This window comes from Aptenodytes patagonicus, chromosome 7 (assembly GCF_965638725.1).
Source record: "Aptenodytes patagonicus chromosome 7, bAptPat1.pri.cur, whole genome shotgun sequence".
Lineage (NCBI taxonomy): Eukaryota > Metazoa > Chordata > Aves > Sphenisciformes > Spheniscidae > Aptenodytes > Aptenodytes patagonicus.
The window spans coordinates 63,398,732-63,415,387 of NC_134955.1; the positions used below are offsets into that span (position 1 = coordinate 63,398,732).

The following is a 16,656-nucleotide window of genomic DNA, read 5'->3' on the forward strand; positions in this document are numbered from 1 at the left end:
GGCAGCCCGCAGCTGAAGAACCCACTGCAGGAAGTTAAAGGCAGGGGCAGCACATCCTGGGTTTTCTCTTCTGTCTGTGACTCTCACAGGTGCCCTGGTCCCTCACAGCCGCCCCTTATGCCCTTTGCATGAAAACTTGTTGCCGGAATAAAATATGTGCTGACCTGGCTTCGTAACATCACCACACGCAAAGATAAGTACAGCGGAGAAAAAGAAAAAAAAAAAAAGTTTGTATTCTTTCTTCCTTCTGTGTATAAATGAAAAATCTCACTTTGTCCCAGTGCAACGGAGTTGAGCACAAAAGGGAAAAAACAGCCCCGTGTTGTTCTAGGCCAGGCGCCAAAACAACTTGTGTGAGTTTGTGCTGGCAGCGGCATTCTCCGGTAGAGGGTCCGCGCTCGGCCACGGCAGAGAGTCATAACCAGTGACCCTGCCTCCCAGGTCACCAAGTCACCTTCCTCTTAGCCCCCCACCACCCTGAACCTCCCACGCACATAAGCAAAGGGGTTTTTTTTTTATTTATTTGGTGCGTCCTGTAAAATGTGTCCTATGATTGCTGTTTACTACCCGGGGCGGCATACGAAAGACTGCCGTCTCTGTGAAAACATCAACCTTAACCCGGTTTTGGATGCAGTCCAACAAATCCTTTACCCACAGAAATACTTCTACACAAGTATTTAAGTCAACAGGATTCCTTGCATGAGTAAGGGATTGTGGGATTTAGCCTTTACCCATCTTATTTTTCCAGTAAATAAAATGTACTTTTTTCAGCCTCTCTAGAGAACTTCACAATTTTTATCCTTTCGCTGCTCTTCAGGTTTTGCCTATTTCCCCAGAGCTCCGTATCACTTCAAACACCATTTAACTTGCAATTTCTTTCTTTCCAATCTCTCCTCTATATAAATCTCTCTACATTTGCCCACCTTACCTGTAGACATGAGTTAAATCGGCAATTTGATCTCCTACTTAGGAGAGAGAGATTGTTTGGATTTCAGTTTCTGCATCAGAGCCAGTCTTCTCGGTATTGATTCTGCATCAAATGCTGGAAGAGCTGCAAGAGTTCAGGTGTAACTCCCAATAACCAAACAAAAAACCAAATTCCAGGTTTTTTTTTTATCATAACTGATCTTAAAAGGATCTCTGCTTTCCTTTTCTTTCCCTGCCTTCTTACAAGTCTGGTCTAAATGCGTGTGGTCACAAATCCTCCCCCACATTCATCCCCAAGAAAAAGCAGAGAGCCTGAGAGCATCCCGATTACAAAGGTGTAGTTTGAACGCTGCTCTGGACCTGAGCTGGAGGCTCTCTCTGCTTCACTTGGCTGAAAAGAAGTACTTAGCCTTTTGGACTATAGAATTAAAGGCAGACATGAGCAGCAGCACATCGCTTTGTGTATGCTGCTGGCTACGCAAACTAAGGTCCTACAGTCACGCAGCCAAATGGACCATCTAGGCACATCCTCAAGTCTGGGTCTTGAAGGTCAGCCAGACTAAGGGAGATGTAAAAACCATGGGGTTTTGGCCCACTGCTACTTCTTCTGCAACTCTCCTAGTCCATTTAGTTTTACTTTTAGTTTAGTCCATTTTTTGTTTTCTGCAAATGAACATTGCACCATCGTGCCAACTTCTGCGAAACCCCTTTGTATACCGAATGGAAAATACTGCCGCCAGCACCCTTTCCACAACAGTGGTCCATTCATCCTGTCCTGCTTTGACCGGGTGACATCCTACCAGTGATGCCTGCAGCTCCCCGGCAGGTGATTGGCATTCCAGGTTGTTTCCTTTCACTTATTAACTGTTACAGGCTGACCTCCAGCTAAGCGTGGTACTGAGTGTCTTCTGGAAGCCTTTTTTCCAAACGCTCTTTAATAAGCGTCACCGGGTTCACCAGACAAAACTGACACTTTGCAAAAGCATCAGGAGTGCGTCTTAGTGAGCTGGTATTTTTTCACAAGGTTTTGCACGTTTGCTGACATCTCCACCGTCCCATATTCTGAGGCATTTAATTTCCAAGGGAAAACTACTAAAAACCTTCCCCTCCCTGGGTGCGGGTGGAGCTCAGGCTCTTCGCTGTGTTGCAGGAGGAACTCAGTAACGTAATAGCCTGGATCTCAGACTGCAGCCTGAACCCCCGATGCCGTGAAGTCTGTCACTTCATTGCATGATGAAGCCGTGATGCATGAGCAAAGTGTTCAGTATACAAGTACCGGTTCTGAAATCAAAACCATTCCACAGGCAGAGAGGTCTACCTGCAGCTAAATTCAAACCTATGCCCTGGTTTCAGGGAGTCCTTTCCCCCTTACTACACCTTCACCTGGGTGCTAAGCGCTCGTCTCCCCATAGACCCAGCCGTGCAACCAGCTTCAAGTATCCAACTCTGCAGCCATATTCTTAAGCTTAATGTTATTCACATATTTCAGTGATTCATTAAAACAGGACTTACACTGAGAGTCTAATTAAGACCAAACTTCCACATTCATTTCCAGAGCAGTAAAAGGCAAGTTATGTAAACTCGCAGCAAGTACTTCTTCTTTTACCAGAAGAGCAAGATTAAAGCATAAAACACATCCATAGGCAAAACAGTGAAGGAGGGGAGCGAAGGTTTTGGCAGACAGTACATAAGAGAAGGAAGTCTAGAAAGATATTTTTATTTGCATTTCTTACATGACATTCTCTGGACTTCCCCTCCACCTGGAATACATCAGAGGGAAGCGGAGCGACCAGTGTGATGGCTACTGTACAGCCCTGAGACAACAGCAGCTCTTTTTGACTAGAAAAAATGGTCTGTCTCGCCTTCCCCATCCCCAGCCTCCCATTCCTCTCTCCATTCCTGGGAGCTGGACTGCTCTCAGAGGTGCGGGTTTAGCACCCAGGCTCCCAAAGGAGTCAAGCAGAGGCTGGGAGCACGCCGCGCTCAGTTTCTCTCTGCACAGAGCTCCCAGACTCACTCCAAAATCTTTCCCATCCAGTGCCGCCTCTCCCAACATCCTTATCCCAGCTCCTCTAACTAGACTGAGAATGACACCAAAGAAAGATTGAGGCATGAAGAGGAAGACAGATGCCCATGCTAAAGGGATGTTTAAAAATTGGTAGTTTATGTATCTGGAGACAGAAATAGTGTTTGTAATGGAAGAAGTGTGGCTCCTTGAGCCAGGGAGGCAGTTCTAGTCCCAAAGGGCAGCACAAAAAGGATACAGGGGTGAGGGAAGAAGAAAATGTCCAGGGAGGGTAAGGAAGGGGGCTAGAAGATGATGCCACTGTGAGTGCTCCAAATTAAAAGGAGATGGGAATAAGGAGCTTGGTTTTGTTTTGCTACATGATAAAAGGATAAAGAAATAGTAGAGGTGATTGCTGTAGCTAGCTGGATGGGTTTGAGAGGGCAGAAGTGGGCATCACTAAGGCCAACAACAAAGAGATTGTAACAATGATGGTGTGAACCGTGTAGCACATGAAGGTTTTAGTATGGGGAATGGAGAAAAGTGAGATGTTGGGGATTTTATTTTTTTAAACTCGCATCTGGGATGCTTATGCTTGTTTATATTCGCTCAGGCTGGGTTGATTTGGAAACCCTGCGGAAAGGCAAAAATTGAGAGAAGACTGAGATTATATGCACACACATGGGAAAAGACAGAGTCTTTTATGCCCTGAGATTGCAGATTTATCTAACGAGGATCACAACTCTTGTTCTAAGAATACGTTCAGCCAACCCCGCAAGTCCCAAGAGAGGATCCTGCTTAAGAGACCTTTTACAGACAGTGGGATAGGTACACCAACTCTCTGCCTTACAAAGCTCAGGGTAATAGTTGGAGGTAAAATTGATTTACCCTGCGACAAAACATTTTCTGAGGAACTGCTGCTAAACTGGCACCAGAACATCGCTAATACTAAGTCCTTTATTCTAGGTTATATTTTTGCTTAGCAAGGATTTCCCATTGTGAGATTTCCCAGTCCTAATCTAGCAAAACACTTCTGCAGTATTTAGCCCTGTTTTCTTCTGGGAGTTACTAAAATGAAGTGCATTGTTAACACGGTGTATTATTTGCTTAAATAGAGCAACGCCAATTAAGAACCTCTCCTTTAATAAGAAATTAGTAACTCTACGCTGGACCCTACCAGTGCTGCTCAGCTTATCTGAGAATACATCAGCTTCTGATTTAAAGACCTTTGTCTGGGCCTGATAAATCTTACGCCTGGTCCCAAAGCAGACACCAATTTTGTCTCTTACTGTCCACTGTTATTTATGGCCTTTCATTGTCGTTCTCTATATATGCTGCTATAAACTTCTATACGCCTGTTAAATTATAACATAGGCTCTCAGATTTCCTTCCTGGGGATGGACAGATAAATAAATAAAACAAATATTAAAAAGGAAATAACTTGCTTAATTGTATTAGATTTTTAAAAATAAATGTGTATTATATTCTGAATGTGCCAAAGAAAACCCAAGCAACATTAAAATATGGCTGCCGGGGTGATTAGCAAGGGTGAAAGAGGAAAAAAACCCTCCCAAAGTGGAGAGTGTGCCTTATCAATGCCATGCAAATTTCCTTCACCCCTGCAAACCAAGAAGTGGGTTTTTTTTTTACAGAAAAAAACAATTTTTTGGTTTTTTACAGAAAAAAAACCAATGGATTTTTAAAGGCTGAAAAAGTACCTTCATTTACCATTTCTAGAAATCCAGAACACGGCAGATTGTAACAAAAACAACCAGAAGTTGAGGGTTAGGCAGGCTGAGTGAAACTATGGAAGATGAATAACTGAGAGAAAGCTGTCTCCCAGCCGCTGACGAGGGAGCTGAAGTACAGGTGTGATATTAAATGCCTGGCTGGTTTGGATGGGGATGTTGCAAGCTCTTGCTGCAGAGTCGAACGTGACCTGCGCCAGCGGTACCTCTGCGGAGTCCTTTGCGCTCTTAATGCATGTCGCTAGATTGGTGTATCCTTATTAATAGCCATGTTATAGCAAATACAACAAGTTAATATGTAATTTATATATGCAGCTTAGTGCTATGAGCCTATCCATTTGGTAGGATGATTTGACACGGAGATGTAAGGCCCTAGCTGCTACAATATATACTCACAAATACTCCAGTGCACACGCAGGGTCTCATTATCAGGGAGAAATCAGCAGGACAGCCATAAAACAAATACAACTCACATAAGCACACTGCTCAGGAGACTGTCTGCAATATATGCTCTGATTAATGTCTGGAATGGCAATAGTGCAAGTTAATGCTTCCTTGAGTCTTAGATGACGTGCTTGAAAAGATCTTTGGGAAGGTCATGCCCACTTTTATGACTTGACTGCAAATGAAGCAACCCCCTGAACGCTGACCTTGGATTTGACTGCAGGGTAAGTGCTGGAGTAGATTGCAAATTGGAGGAGATCCATGGACACCAATGGCAGCTCCTTAACACCACAGGGCTCAGCATCCTTTGGGGTTAAATTCCTCCCTGTCTCAGAGGAGGGAATGAAGCATTCGATCCTTCTAATGCCCACTGCTCTCTGCATGGAATGAATCAACCTTTGGAAAAGTTCAGAAGAACTTCTGCAAATGAACCTCGCTATGACCAATGCACTGAAAATATCTTCAATCCCTGCAAGTATCAAACAATCTCAGGCCCCGACTCTCCCTCTGAAATGCAACTGGACTACCACAAAGAAGACGCCCTACAAAAAAAAAAAAAGAACATAAAAGCACTGAAATCATGTAGAAACAAACACAAAGAGACTTCTGCCCAATGTGGTGAGAGAGAAAACGATTAAATCGCATGAAAAACCTGTTGCTACCACTTCTGCATTTGGCCAACAAAGAGGGCTAGTGAGGCCCCACTCGGTAAATATATACTCTTGTTGGATCAAAGGGGTAAGAATGGAAGCGAGTCCTCAGGCTTTATGGACCTGATCCAGTTGGGTTTTCTACTAATTTCTGTGGGCTTTGGCTGGTGTCCAGGCAGCATAAATGACCAGGAGCGGGGCTAGCCTTGCTTGGCAAATGAATGCCCTGCCAGCACCACTGATTTTTACTCTCTCCACCCTAAACCTGGGCTTTCTGCTCAACTCTAGAAGGCTCCATAAGCAGCAAAAGGCTCACTGGCGCCCAGGAGGGTTTTAGCCGGACCCAGGAACGCACATGGCCGCACAAGGATGCGTAACATGGTGGCTCCCGACGTCTTCCATCAGTCCCCGTTCACGTTCAGCCGTCCTCATGTTCGGCGGCACGATGGACGCTGGTTGGAGAGTTCTGTATCGGCCGAGCAGCTGCCGCCTGGCTCCGTTCCCTCGGGAAGGACTGAAAACGGAGCCTCTTCTGGGCTTTGTGGTAGGGGAGCCTTCAGCCTGCAAAGGGCTCAGGGGCCAGCGCGATGAAAGCAGACAGCTTGCTTACCACGTCGTGCTTTCACGAGGGCCTTCAGGAACGCAGGAGCTCTCAGAATAAAGTGTCTGGGGCAGTTCTTCCTGTTGCCTTGCCTCCAGTAATGACTTCGGGCTTGTTTACATTAGAGAGTTGTACTACCAGTATTTTATACAACCATAGTTAGATCAGTACACCACCTGTATTGTCTCTTTCGTTGCCTTGGTGTGAAGGCGAGTATAGTATTTCTGAGTCCTGAAAAACCAAGCCGACAACACGCAAAATGGATACCTAGCGAAAATGGGAATGCTGTTGCGTTTTCTGACATTTCAAACTCAGTAATGGCCACAGACTTACTGTGAAATTGTAATTGGTTTACTAAAAGTAAGACATTGCTAGATTGTAGACAATTATTCCCAGCTTACAGCACCCAAACAGGAATTAAAACCTTGGTTCTTTTTTTATCTTATTTTTTCTCCCCTTATTATTAAAGGGGAGAAGGAAAAATGAACAATGAATTACACAAAATAAGGGATTTCTGCCAAGCAGCATAATTCATATGAATACAAGAGACTGCCTAACATTTCCAGTGTACAAAGACAGCGAAACTCTACAAGTCGACAAATCCACAGAGTAACTTAGTGGAAACCGCACTTGCACTTTGGGGAAGGAATTGCTCCACTTTTGGTGGAGCCTGTATTATCAGGCTGCGACTGTGGGATAATACCATCTTTAAAAGGACAGAGAGCTCCCATTCCCCAATCGCGCCTGTGATCGTGGACAAATAGATAAAGCTCTCGGCTTTACTGAACGGTGACAGATTTAACCCCAGGACCTTTAACTCTTTTGCTGGAGCTGCGCACCCCCACATTCGGGGCTGGAGTTTCCCAATTTGAACGGTACGGATGATAGTATTACCAAATACCTGAGAAGAGCTTTGTGCCGATGCAGTCATTAACGCTCAAAAACCACCCAAAGGTCCTGGCATTCACTGCCAATGGAGTTAAATAGTTGAGGTCCGTGAGAGAAAAGTGGTGTCAGCAATGTAGACCCTGACTTCTGTGACAAAGAGCCTAAAGATAAAATATCAAAGAACAGGATTAAATTAGTAACAAATATACCAATCAATAAACCTGATGTTTTAAGGTGCTAATGCTACCGTTGTGCATTGGAAAACACGTACATTCAAAAAAAAAAAAAAGTTGTTATCCTGCAGATATTATAATCTAGACAAGGCAACCTAGAGGAAGGAAGAGAAAGGAGTTTCCCTGCTTTACTTGTTGGAGGCTAAAGCACGGGCTAGAGACCCCGACTGGCACCACGCAGGGTGTTCGCAGGGGAGCTCTGCAGTGACCCCAGCGCTCCGCTCCCCCCTCCGCTCCCCCCACCCTAACAGCACTCTCAAACGCATCCCTTTTTCTTTTCAAGAGCAGCAAAACCCTAAACATCAACCTCGACCCGGAGCCTCAATCCGTCGCTTCACGTCTGCGGCCACCTCTGCCTCCCCTCCCGGCGCTGTTGCAGCCCGGAGGCTCCCGGGACAACCCACAGCAGCGACATTGCCCCCGCCGGCCCCGCTCCAGCTTCCAGCGGGGCGAGGGAGGCACCCGGGGCTGCGGCAGCCGCACTTCGGCGGCGGATTTCGGCGGCGGCCGGGTCTGACCCCGGGCGCTGCGGCGGGAACCGCGGCCGGGCCCCGGCCCCGGCCGCCAGCCCCGCGCTTCTACGCTCTCTCCCTCTGAAGGCACTCACTTTTGATGGGATTACAGCTAATTAAAATTTAAAATTCAAATCAACTATCGAAAAGGTCATCTTGAAAAATCCGTAGGCATCTGGTATTTATCAGCTGACGCGCAACTAAAGATAAATCCGGGGGAGCGCGTCGCCTCTCGCCCCATCCCCGCCGCGGGGCAGGCGCCGCGCAACTCCCGCTGCCCCGCTTCCCGCCCTCCGCGGGCGCGGAGGCGGCTCTGCCCTCCGCCGGGCAGCCCACTCCGCCGCCCTCCGCGGCACGTCGGGCTGCAGCGGGCGGGCGGGCGCGCCCGCTCCGCGGCGGCGCAGCGGAGTTGGGAGCGGGACGGCCGCGCTGCCAATGCAGCGGCCGGGAGGGGAGGAGGAGGAGGAGGAAGGGGAGGCGGAGGAGGAGGAGAAGGAGAAGAGGGGGGGAGGGCGCAGCCGGCAGCGCACACCGGCCGCCGCCGGCGGGGCTGGCCGGGGCGGCGGGGGCTATTGTGTGCACCAGACGGGGACACACGCGCGCACACACACACACTCACTCGCACACACACGCACACACGCACCCGCGGCTCGGAGGGAAAGTATCGCGAGAGCGGCCGGCTAACAACCTGCTCCACAACACCGCCGTGCCGCCGGCCCCGCGCCGCACCCGCGGAGCGCCGCGCACCACCGCGCACATGCGGACGCCGAGCCCCGCCGTCGCACGCCGGTAAGTACGCGGTGAGCCGGCCGGGAGGGCGAAACCCCCCTCACCCCCCCGGAAAGGGGAAGTCCTCCCTGCAAAGTTGGGGAGCGCGGCTGCAAAGCGGGGGGGGGGGCCCTCCGAAAAGCGGCTCCGCGGTGTCGTGTCCCCCCACCCCCCCGCCCCAGCGCTGCGCGGAGCCGGGCGCCGGCGAAGGTCACCGCGGCGGGCTGCGGGGAGCAACTTCGCGGCGGGAGGTGGGGTCCGGGGTTGGAGGGGGGGGGGGGGGAGTATGTGGGGGGGGGCGGGCTCGGGGCAAGTTTGTGGGATTTAATCGCGGGCTATAAATGGGGCTGCTGGAACTTTAAAAGGCAGCAAGCTGTGGTTGGCTGGTAGCGAGATTTGGAGTAACATATGGCATTAAAAGGCGCACAGCTGGAGGTAGCATTTCCATCGCAGTGAAGTCAGAGCAGCTGACTCTCCAGCTTGCGGTGTAATTAGCAAACCGAGCACTCCTCCTTTTCTCCCTCCCTCCCTCCCTCCTGCCTCCCTCCCTCCCTCCCGCCGCGCCTCGCTCGCACTCGCGCACGCACCCGCGCCCGCGCTCCCTCCTGCCCGCCCGGCTCCGCGCCCGCGGCCGGCTCCGCCGCGCCCCGCGGGAAGGTAAGCGCCCGGCCGCGGCAGGTAGCCGGCTGCAGCCTCAGCCCTGCCCTCTCGCTGTCCTTACGCCGCTTATTTCCCTCCTTGGCTTTTAATAACTTCAAGGGAAACTTTTTCCCTTTATTCCCCCCCCCTTTTCCGCATGCGGGGGCCGGGGGCGCTTCACCCCACCCGGCTCCCTCCCTGCAAAAACGCCTCTTCCCCAGCGGCAGCCGCGGCTGTTTTGTTGTGATTCGGTGCATAACGACCGAGGATAAAGTTTAAATGTGCGTGTGTGTATGTGTGTGACATGGGTAATATGCTTTATTAAAAGATGCCCCGAGTTAGCGTTGCAGGGAAAACAGCCTGGGAGTTTATGCTTTTTTTTTGTGTGTGTGTGTGCTTTCCTCCTCTTAATTTTATTAAAGTGCTTAGTGGGAGAAACAAAGCTTGGAGGGGCTGCTGCTTTACTAGCTTTTGTTTACTTACAATCAAGTTTTTCCTGTTTGGAGCAGGTGCGAAAGGATGAGAAGCGTGTTGTGTTGGGTTTTTTTCTCTCCCCCCACCCCTTAATAAAACTATTACAGACAATTAACAGTAAACGTTATCTCCAAGGCTGTTTCTTTGGCTTGTGTTACCAAAAAGCCGATCTGTTTGTTACAGCTGCTAGGAGGCTTTAGTTTACAGTAGCATTCAAGTTTTTCCTGTTTTGAACAGGTTATGAAGGAAGAATGGAGTTTCCAGACCATAGCCGCCAGTTGCTGCAGTGTCTGAGTCAGCAGCGTCACCAGGGCTTCCTGTGTGACTGTACTGTTTTAGTTGGAGAAGCTCAATTCAGAGCTCACAGAGCCGTTCTTGCCTCTTGCAGTATGTACTTCCATCTTTTCTACAGGGACCAGTTAGACAAAAGGGATATTGTGCATCTGAACAGTGACATTGTCACAGCCCCTGCCTTCAGCCTGCTGCTCGAATTCATGTATGAGGGAAAGCTGGAATTCAACAGTCTCCCGGTCGAAGATGTGCTGGCTGCGGCTAGCTACCTTCACATGTATGACATTGTGAAAGTCTGCAAGGGCAAGTTGAAAGATAAAGAATTATGTTCGGAAGAGAAGATTAATGATGAGGTGGCTAGTTTGGAGAAAGCGGAGCATTTTCTAGACGCCGGAGTGCCCCTGGTCCACGAGTTTGACCCAGGAAACAAACAAAAATTCAGCGTTGCAGAATACGAGAGAGCAGCAGGCAAAGAAAAGGTCAGCAGTCACCCTGCCTGGTCCTCTGATCATATAAGTGTCAGCTCTGTGCCGACAGAGGCAGAACCGTGTGCCGCAGCAGCTGGAAAAACAAAGGCTAATGTCAATAGTTCCACAGGACCTTTGTCCCAAAGGTCTGTTAACCATCCCCTGGCTTCGAGTGATGTGGACTGTGCGCTGGATTTGTCTTTCAAGCCCGTGCCGGGGAGAGATTCCTTACACCCCTCCTATGTCTTTGGACAGCTGGCTTCCGACAGCCAGCAGCAGGGTACCGAGCCACTTGTTAAAGATGAACAAGACTTGCTGTCAGATCAGGAGGACGGCGAAGCCAGGAGTCCGGAGAGTCAGCATTTTGGGAATTCAGCCAAAAGCCTAGTGACAGGGTTAGGACACATGTTCGCGGGGAATGGCAGCTCTCATGCCCGAGAGGAGGATGTAGATCAAGAGCGAGACGAGAGCGAGGACGACATGGATTCGTCGGACATCTCCTCCTCGGGCGTCCTCGTGCCTCCCGGGCATATCTGCATTTGCCCCCTCTGTAGCAAGGTGTTCCCGAGCCCGCACATCCTTCAGCTGCACCTGAGCTCTCACTTTCGCGACAAGGACGGCTCCCGGACCCGCCTGTCCCCCGACGGGTCCGTCCCCACTTGTACCCTCTGCGGAAAGACTTTTTCTTGCATGTACACGTTAAAGAGGCACGAGAGGACTCACTCGGGGGAGAAGCCCTACACCTGCGGCCAGTGCGGAAAGAGCTTCCAGTATTCCCACAACCTCAGCCGCCACGCGGTGGTGCACACCAGGGAGAAACCCCACGGGTGCAAGTGGTGCGAGAGACGGTTCACGCAGTCTGGGGATTTGTACAGACATATCCGCAAATTTCATTGTGGCCTTGTAAAGTCCTTGGTTGTTTGAGATGCGTGATTTTTATTTTTTTTTTAACCCCCTCCCCCCCGCCCTTTTAAAACAAAACAGGAAAAAAAGGCAGCATCTGAATTTTAATTCTTTTTTTTCCTCCCTTCCTTTATTTTATTTTGGTGATATTCACTTCAGGTATATGTTCTTTAAAAGATGCAGAGGTAAACGCTCCAGAGGCCTTTCAATGCAGTCCTTCCACCTCTCCCCTTCCCCTGCCGCCCTCCCTTCCCAGCCCTGTCCTATAGGTCTTCTCTTGCGCACCCATGTTACATTATTAATGTGAAATGATCTAAGTAATTCTGCAATGATTTAGCATCTGTTTTCATGCTGGAAGTAACTTGCTTCGTGGTCAGGTTTTTTTTTTTTTGTTTTGGTTTTTGGTTTTTTTTTTTAGGGTTTGCTTTTTTTTCTTTTTAATTTCGAAAAAATTATCAGCAAATTCCAGAGAAAAATTTGGATTCCATTAAGCTCCCCTGATGCTCTCTGCGTGTTGCATAGTAACATCTGAAGAGATGAACTATGATTTAAATACATTTCAGTGTAGAGAAACTTGTCTGCATATCCTAGAGTAAGCGGCCGTACTCTTATTTTATAGAGCTAGACGAGACCTTAAATTGGCCCCAGTTGCAAAGGGGGTTGAGGATTCCTGGCTGCGTCTTTGGTACTGGTCATTTTTTATTCTCTTTATTATATTAGAATAGTTCTGCAGTCGGTCCTAAAGTCTGAATGAGAAGTTTTTGCCTCGGGACTTGACTTAAATTTTCCCTTCCCACCCATCCTCGTCTGTGGGCTGACCTACTGAAAAGCTGCTTTTGAGCATAAAATGTGGACAGAAAAAACTCTTTCTGTCTGCAGCGTATTCACTCCCGAAATGCTGAAGGATGTGCACTAGGACATACAAAAAATCGTATGATACATGAATAACTCCCTTCCCATATCGACACCCAGGGGCTGATCCTGTCCCCCTTGCGGGGGGGACAGCAGCCCTAAAGCAGCTCCTGGGGTGTCTTAGTTCAAGGTAACTCGTACCACGTGTGTTAGGAGATGCCCTGCTATCTTGTCCGAAAAGTTTGCTGCTATGCTAAAATAGGCAGCTCAGAATTCTATTTTATTTTATTTTTTATGAAGTTGGTGATTCCCTCTTGGCCAAATTCTGTGCAATCGCTGGTATTTCAAAGGGGCAGTATGAAGATAAACTGCTGGAGGGAAAACATGGCCCGACTTTTTCCCCCCATGTCCTACCTTTTCAGGGGAGGTTTTTGGGGTCTTTTTCGGTGTTTTTTTTTAGTTGGTTTGTAAACTGAGGCTGCCTGTAACTCTAACCAGTTTTACTCCAAATAACTCAATTACTTGCTTAATAGAGCATCCTCTGGTCTGTGCATGTCGGTAAATATCAGATTATTCCCTTCCAGTCAAATTACCCATTCAAGGTACATGTACACGGGACTGAAATATAATAATATCTGAGGGTTTTGAATGTCGTTCTGCTGCGTTGGCGTTGCTTCACCAGCTTTCCTGACACTCCTGGAGTTGTTTTGTGAAACTTAAGCGTTTATTTTAAAATGAATTTGAAGCACTGAGTGAGATTATTTTAAAAAGTTGTGCTTAAAATGCTGTATTTCATCTTATGAAGAAAAAATTTCCCAATGCCTTCCCCCTCTGGTCCAAAAACTGAGCACTACCTACATAAATAACATGGGATTGATTTTTTTTTTTTTTAAAAGTACTTTCTCTTTTAAAGAAAATCAGGATCTACTTGTTACAGCCTCCTCTTATTGTTCGTCTCTTAAACTATGAATGTACATGTAATGTGAAATTTTGCTTCTATTTATAGTTTTGGGTTTTTTTGTTTTCAGTCTAATTTCTTGACTGTACAATATTTTTGCTGAACCTGTTACATATGAAAGTTGTGGGAGAGTACTGTATCTTGAACATAAGTGGCTTTGGTACTGTGGTCTTATTCTACTTAATCAGTTTTTTCTTCCTTTTTTTTTTTCTTTCTTGCTGTGATTGGAAATAGCACTGAACAAAATCTACTAAAATTAAGTTATTTTTCTTCCTACTAAAATTAAGTTATTTTTTTCTCCTGAAGATACTTGATATAGTATTTATTAGACTTTTTTTTGAAGTGGAATTATTACTGTTAATCTATTTCAAAACTAGTTAATTTACACTTCACTTTAAATTTTATAACAATGGGTTTTGCATGTTGAACAACATGTAAAGAGTTTAATGTAGAGTCAGCATTACTGAAGCTGGTAATCTTAATTTTGCATTCTTGTGACACTTTTTTTGCATTTCAGTCTTCAATTACTGTGTTTTTGGTTTTTTGGGTTTTTTTTTTTTTTTTTTTTTTTTTAGACGATCGTAAAATAGGATGTGCCATAAGAACATCATTAGCGTATGGAGCAGGGAAAAGTTGAAACAAGGTTGTGTCTGATCTTAGTCTAGAAATAATTCATTAAACTGATGCTATGAGCATGCTCTGTACTGCAGTGAATATGGGGCAAAAGTTTTTTTAAAAAAAAAATTACTTTCTCATTCTTCACTACATCATGAACACGCTGTTCTCATAGTCTGGTATTTGTGTTCCCACTCCTCATAGCTTGAATTTCTAAAGTAAAAAAAATGTTTGCACTTATTTTTGTTCTTAAGGTGACTTTTTTTGGCTGTCTTTCTGTGTGTGTCTCATATTTTTAAGTTGCAATAGCTCGGAGCATGTTTTCAAAATGGTTCATGGCTCTACAGAGAAGTACTAAAAACATTGCACACTTACGCTTGTCTCTTCATAAACTATTTCACTGTGGGGCTGTTACTGTCTCTGTAGGAGACAGTCCTGCTCCGCATTTTAAACACTGGATTTGTCTTCTACTACAAACAAATACTGTGAAGTTAATGTAAAAAAAAAAAAAAAAAAAATTCATTGATATTTTTAATTGTTTTTAATCTTGGTGCAGTTCAGATTAAATATGTATATTTAAAGACACTAATTTTTGTGGGAGAGTTTTATAGTATACAGTATGTAGAAAAGCTATTGGAATGGAATATATTTTATAAAAACGTTCTATCACTGTTTTATAGTGAACTATTTTTTCTTCAGTGTTAGTGTAATACTGTTAGTCTAGATACGACAATCGCAGGAAGAGTGATTCAAGCTACTGTTAGCGCTTAGTTTTGCGTGGAGTTCTGTTTGCAACTGTATTGGTATGTGCTGTACAACGTGACAATCGTGACTAGGATTGTTGTCTTTATAAATTTACACAAAATAAAACGTGCTAGAGTTGTAAGCTTGAGCCGCCTCCTCCTCCTCCCCCCTTTAGCAGAAGGGGTGTGGTGTTTGGGTTTTTTATTAATATTTCTTAATTATTTTTTTTGTTATTTTTATTATTAATATTTTACAGGTAGTTGTGCTGCTTTTTGTCATTTATTATTATATACTCTAATGATTTCTTTCTTTTTCAGGGCCGCGTGGAATTTTAGGCGTGTGAGGAGCTGCCGTATGTCAGAGCCTGGCCGAGCATTTCCTTAGTCACTGGGCAGGACTAAAACCAGCACCACTTCTGCATTTTCACCAGAGTATCTGGGAGGTTTGAACGGGCTCAGCTCTCCCTCCGATGCCCTGAGTGAGCTTTGGACCAGCCCTGCCCTGAGCGATGCTGCTTTACAGCCGCAGGCGGGTCCTGGGGACCGGGTGACGAGCCTGTGAACGCAGAAGTGATGCGGCGTGTGAGGGCAGTCTGGCAAAGGCGCCCGTGCCCGCCGGCATCCCGACACCGTTGGGCTGACCGAAGCCACGTTAGCTAACTTGCGTGAAGGGGTTCTCTTAAGTGCCAAAACTCTCCCAGGCTTGGGAGAGCTGAGGTCTGACCCAACTCCCGCTAACATCTGCCTTACAACTTGGGTTGATTTAGCAGGAGCTGGGATCAGGAGGAAGAGGACACGAGCTGCCGGGGCCAGCTGCTGCTCAGGGGAGGAAAATAAGCTGGTGGGTAGGTTTGCACCTGTACTACGCACACTGTATCTTGTACTTCTTAATTATTTGGAGGCGCAGGATCCCGGCAGAATCAGACTGCCTTGAAATGGTGCTGGTGGAGGGATGGGCAAATTACAGTTAATGCTGGTGTGGAGGGACAGCTATCTCTCCCCTCCTGCTATCGCGTAGCCGCTTCTTTGCAATCGTCTCAAAATAGGTAGGTATTTCTTGCATTCAAGCATGTGTCCTGCCTTGCAGAGCTTGTGCCTCCATCCCCACCTGCGGGGAGGGCAGAAAGGTGCTGGAGATGTGCGGCGGTCCTGCTTTGATGTGGTGAAGTGTTAGAAACTATAGATACTTTTTTTTTTTAAATTTCTACCACTGGGGGGTGGGTGTCCCTGCAGCTGCTTATTTGTGGGACTCTGTTTTCACTCTTTTCTGCTGTTGTGGATGTATGGAAGAAGATTCAAAGGTGTTTTATCCCCCCTGCCCCCAAAAATTAATTAAATGTGTCCAAATCTGGGTGCTGTGCTAGGGAAGGGGGATGCAAAAGGCTTTTCTTTGAGCGAGAGGGTGCTCGGGAAGAAGTGAGCTTGAAGCTAAACCTGGGAGGTGGATGGCTTGCAAGCAGGCTATAAATAACCGTGAGTAGATTGAGGAGAGCAGCCCACATCTACTCTGGCATGGGCATGCTGTGCCCATTTTCTTTGTTGATAGCAATTGCTAATGTGAATTCTGGCACTCCAAATCCTGATGCCTGTTGTTCTGATAACATAATTAAATCTTAGGAATGTGAAATGTAAAAAGCTTTGAGAAGAAACCAGGCCACTAAGCGGATACTGGAAAGGGGGGGTGTGGGGTGTGTACGTACCGAATAAGCAGTGGGATCCCTCTAGGCATGGTTCCCTGCCTGCCAGCTCGCAGGTGTGCTGGGATAGATCCTGCCCTTCCCTATGGGAAAGGGGGTGACTCCCAGGAGCATCTGCTGTCCTAACCCCGGGCCGCAAGAGCTGTCATCTTCCAGGATTACAGCACGTAATGGGCTCCTTAGGTTGGCAAGGATCAGTCCTACCAGTGCCAGCAGCTTGGGTTCCTGCCACCCTTGCAAA

General features: G+C 47.1%; 1 protein-coding gene and 1 long non-coding RNA gene across 2 annotated transcripts; one reads left to right on the forward strand and one right to left on the reverse strand.

The window, feature by feature from the left end:
- Nucleotides 1-2,563: 2,563 nt before the first annotated feature.
- Nucleotides 2,564-8,260, reverse strand: LOC143163744 (uncharacterized). Its single transcript, XR_012995958.1, has 3 exons — nt 8,104-8,260; nt 7,277-7,424; nt 2,564-6,606 (listed from the first exon to the last, which is right to left on the reverse strand). It is a non-coding gene; the product is annotated as an uncharacterized LOC143163744 (long non-coding RNA).
- A 483-nt stretch (nt 8,261-8,743) lies between these two features.
- On the forward strand, nt 8,744-14,861 carry ZBTB42 (zinc finger and BTB domain containing 42). Its single transcript, XM_076345575.1, has 2 exons — nt 8,744-8,797; nt 10,127-14,861. Exon 2 carries the CDS (start codon nt 10,141-10,143, stop codon nt 11,569-11,571), a length of 1,431 nt encoding a protein of 476 aa, XP_076201690.1. The 5' UTR covers nt 8,744-8,797; nt 10,127-10,140; the 3' UTR covers nt 11,572-14,861.
- The last annotated feature ends 1,795 nt before the right edge of the window (nt 14,862-16,656 follow it).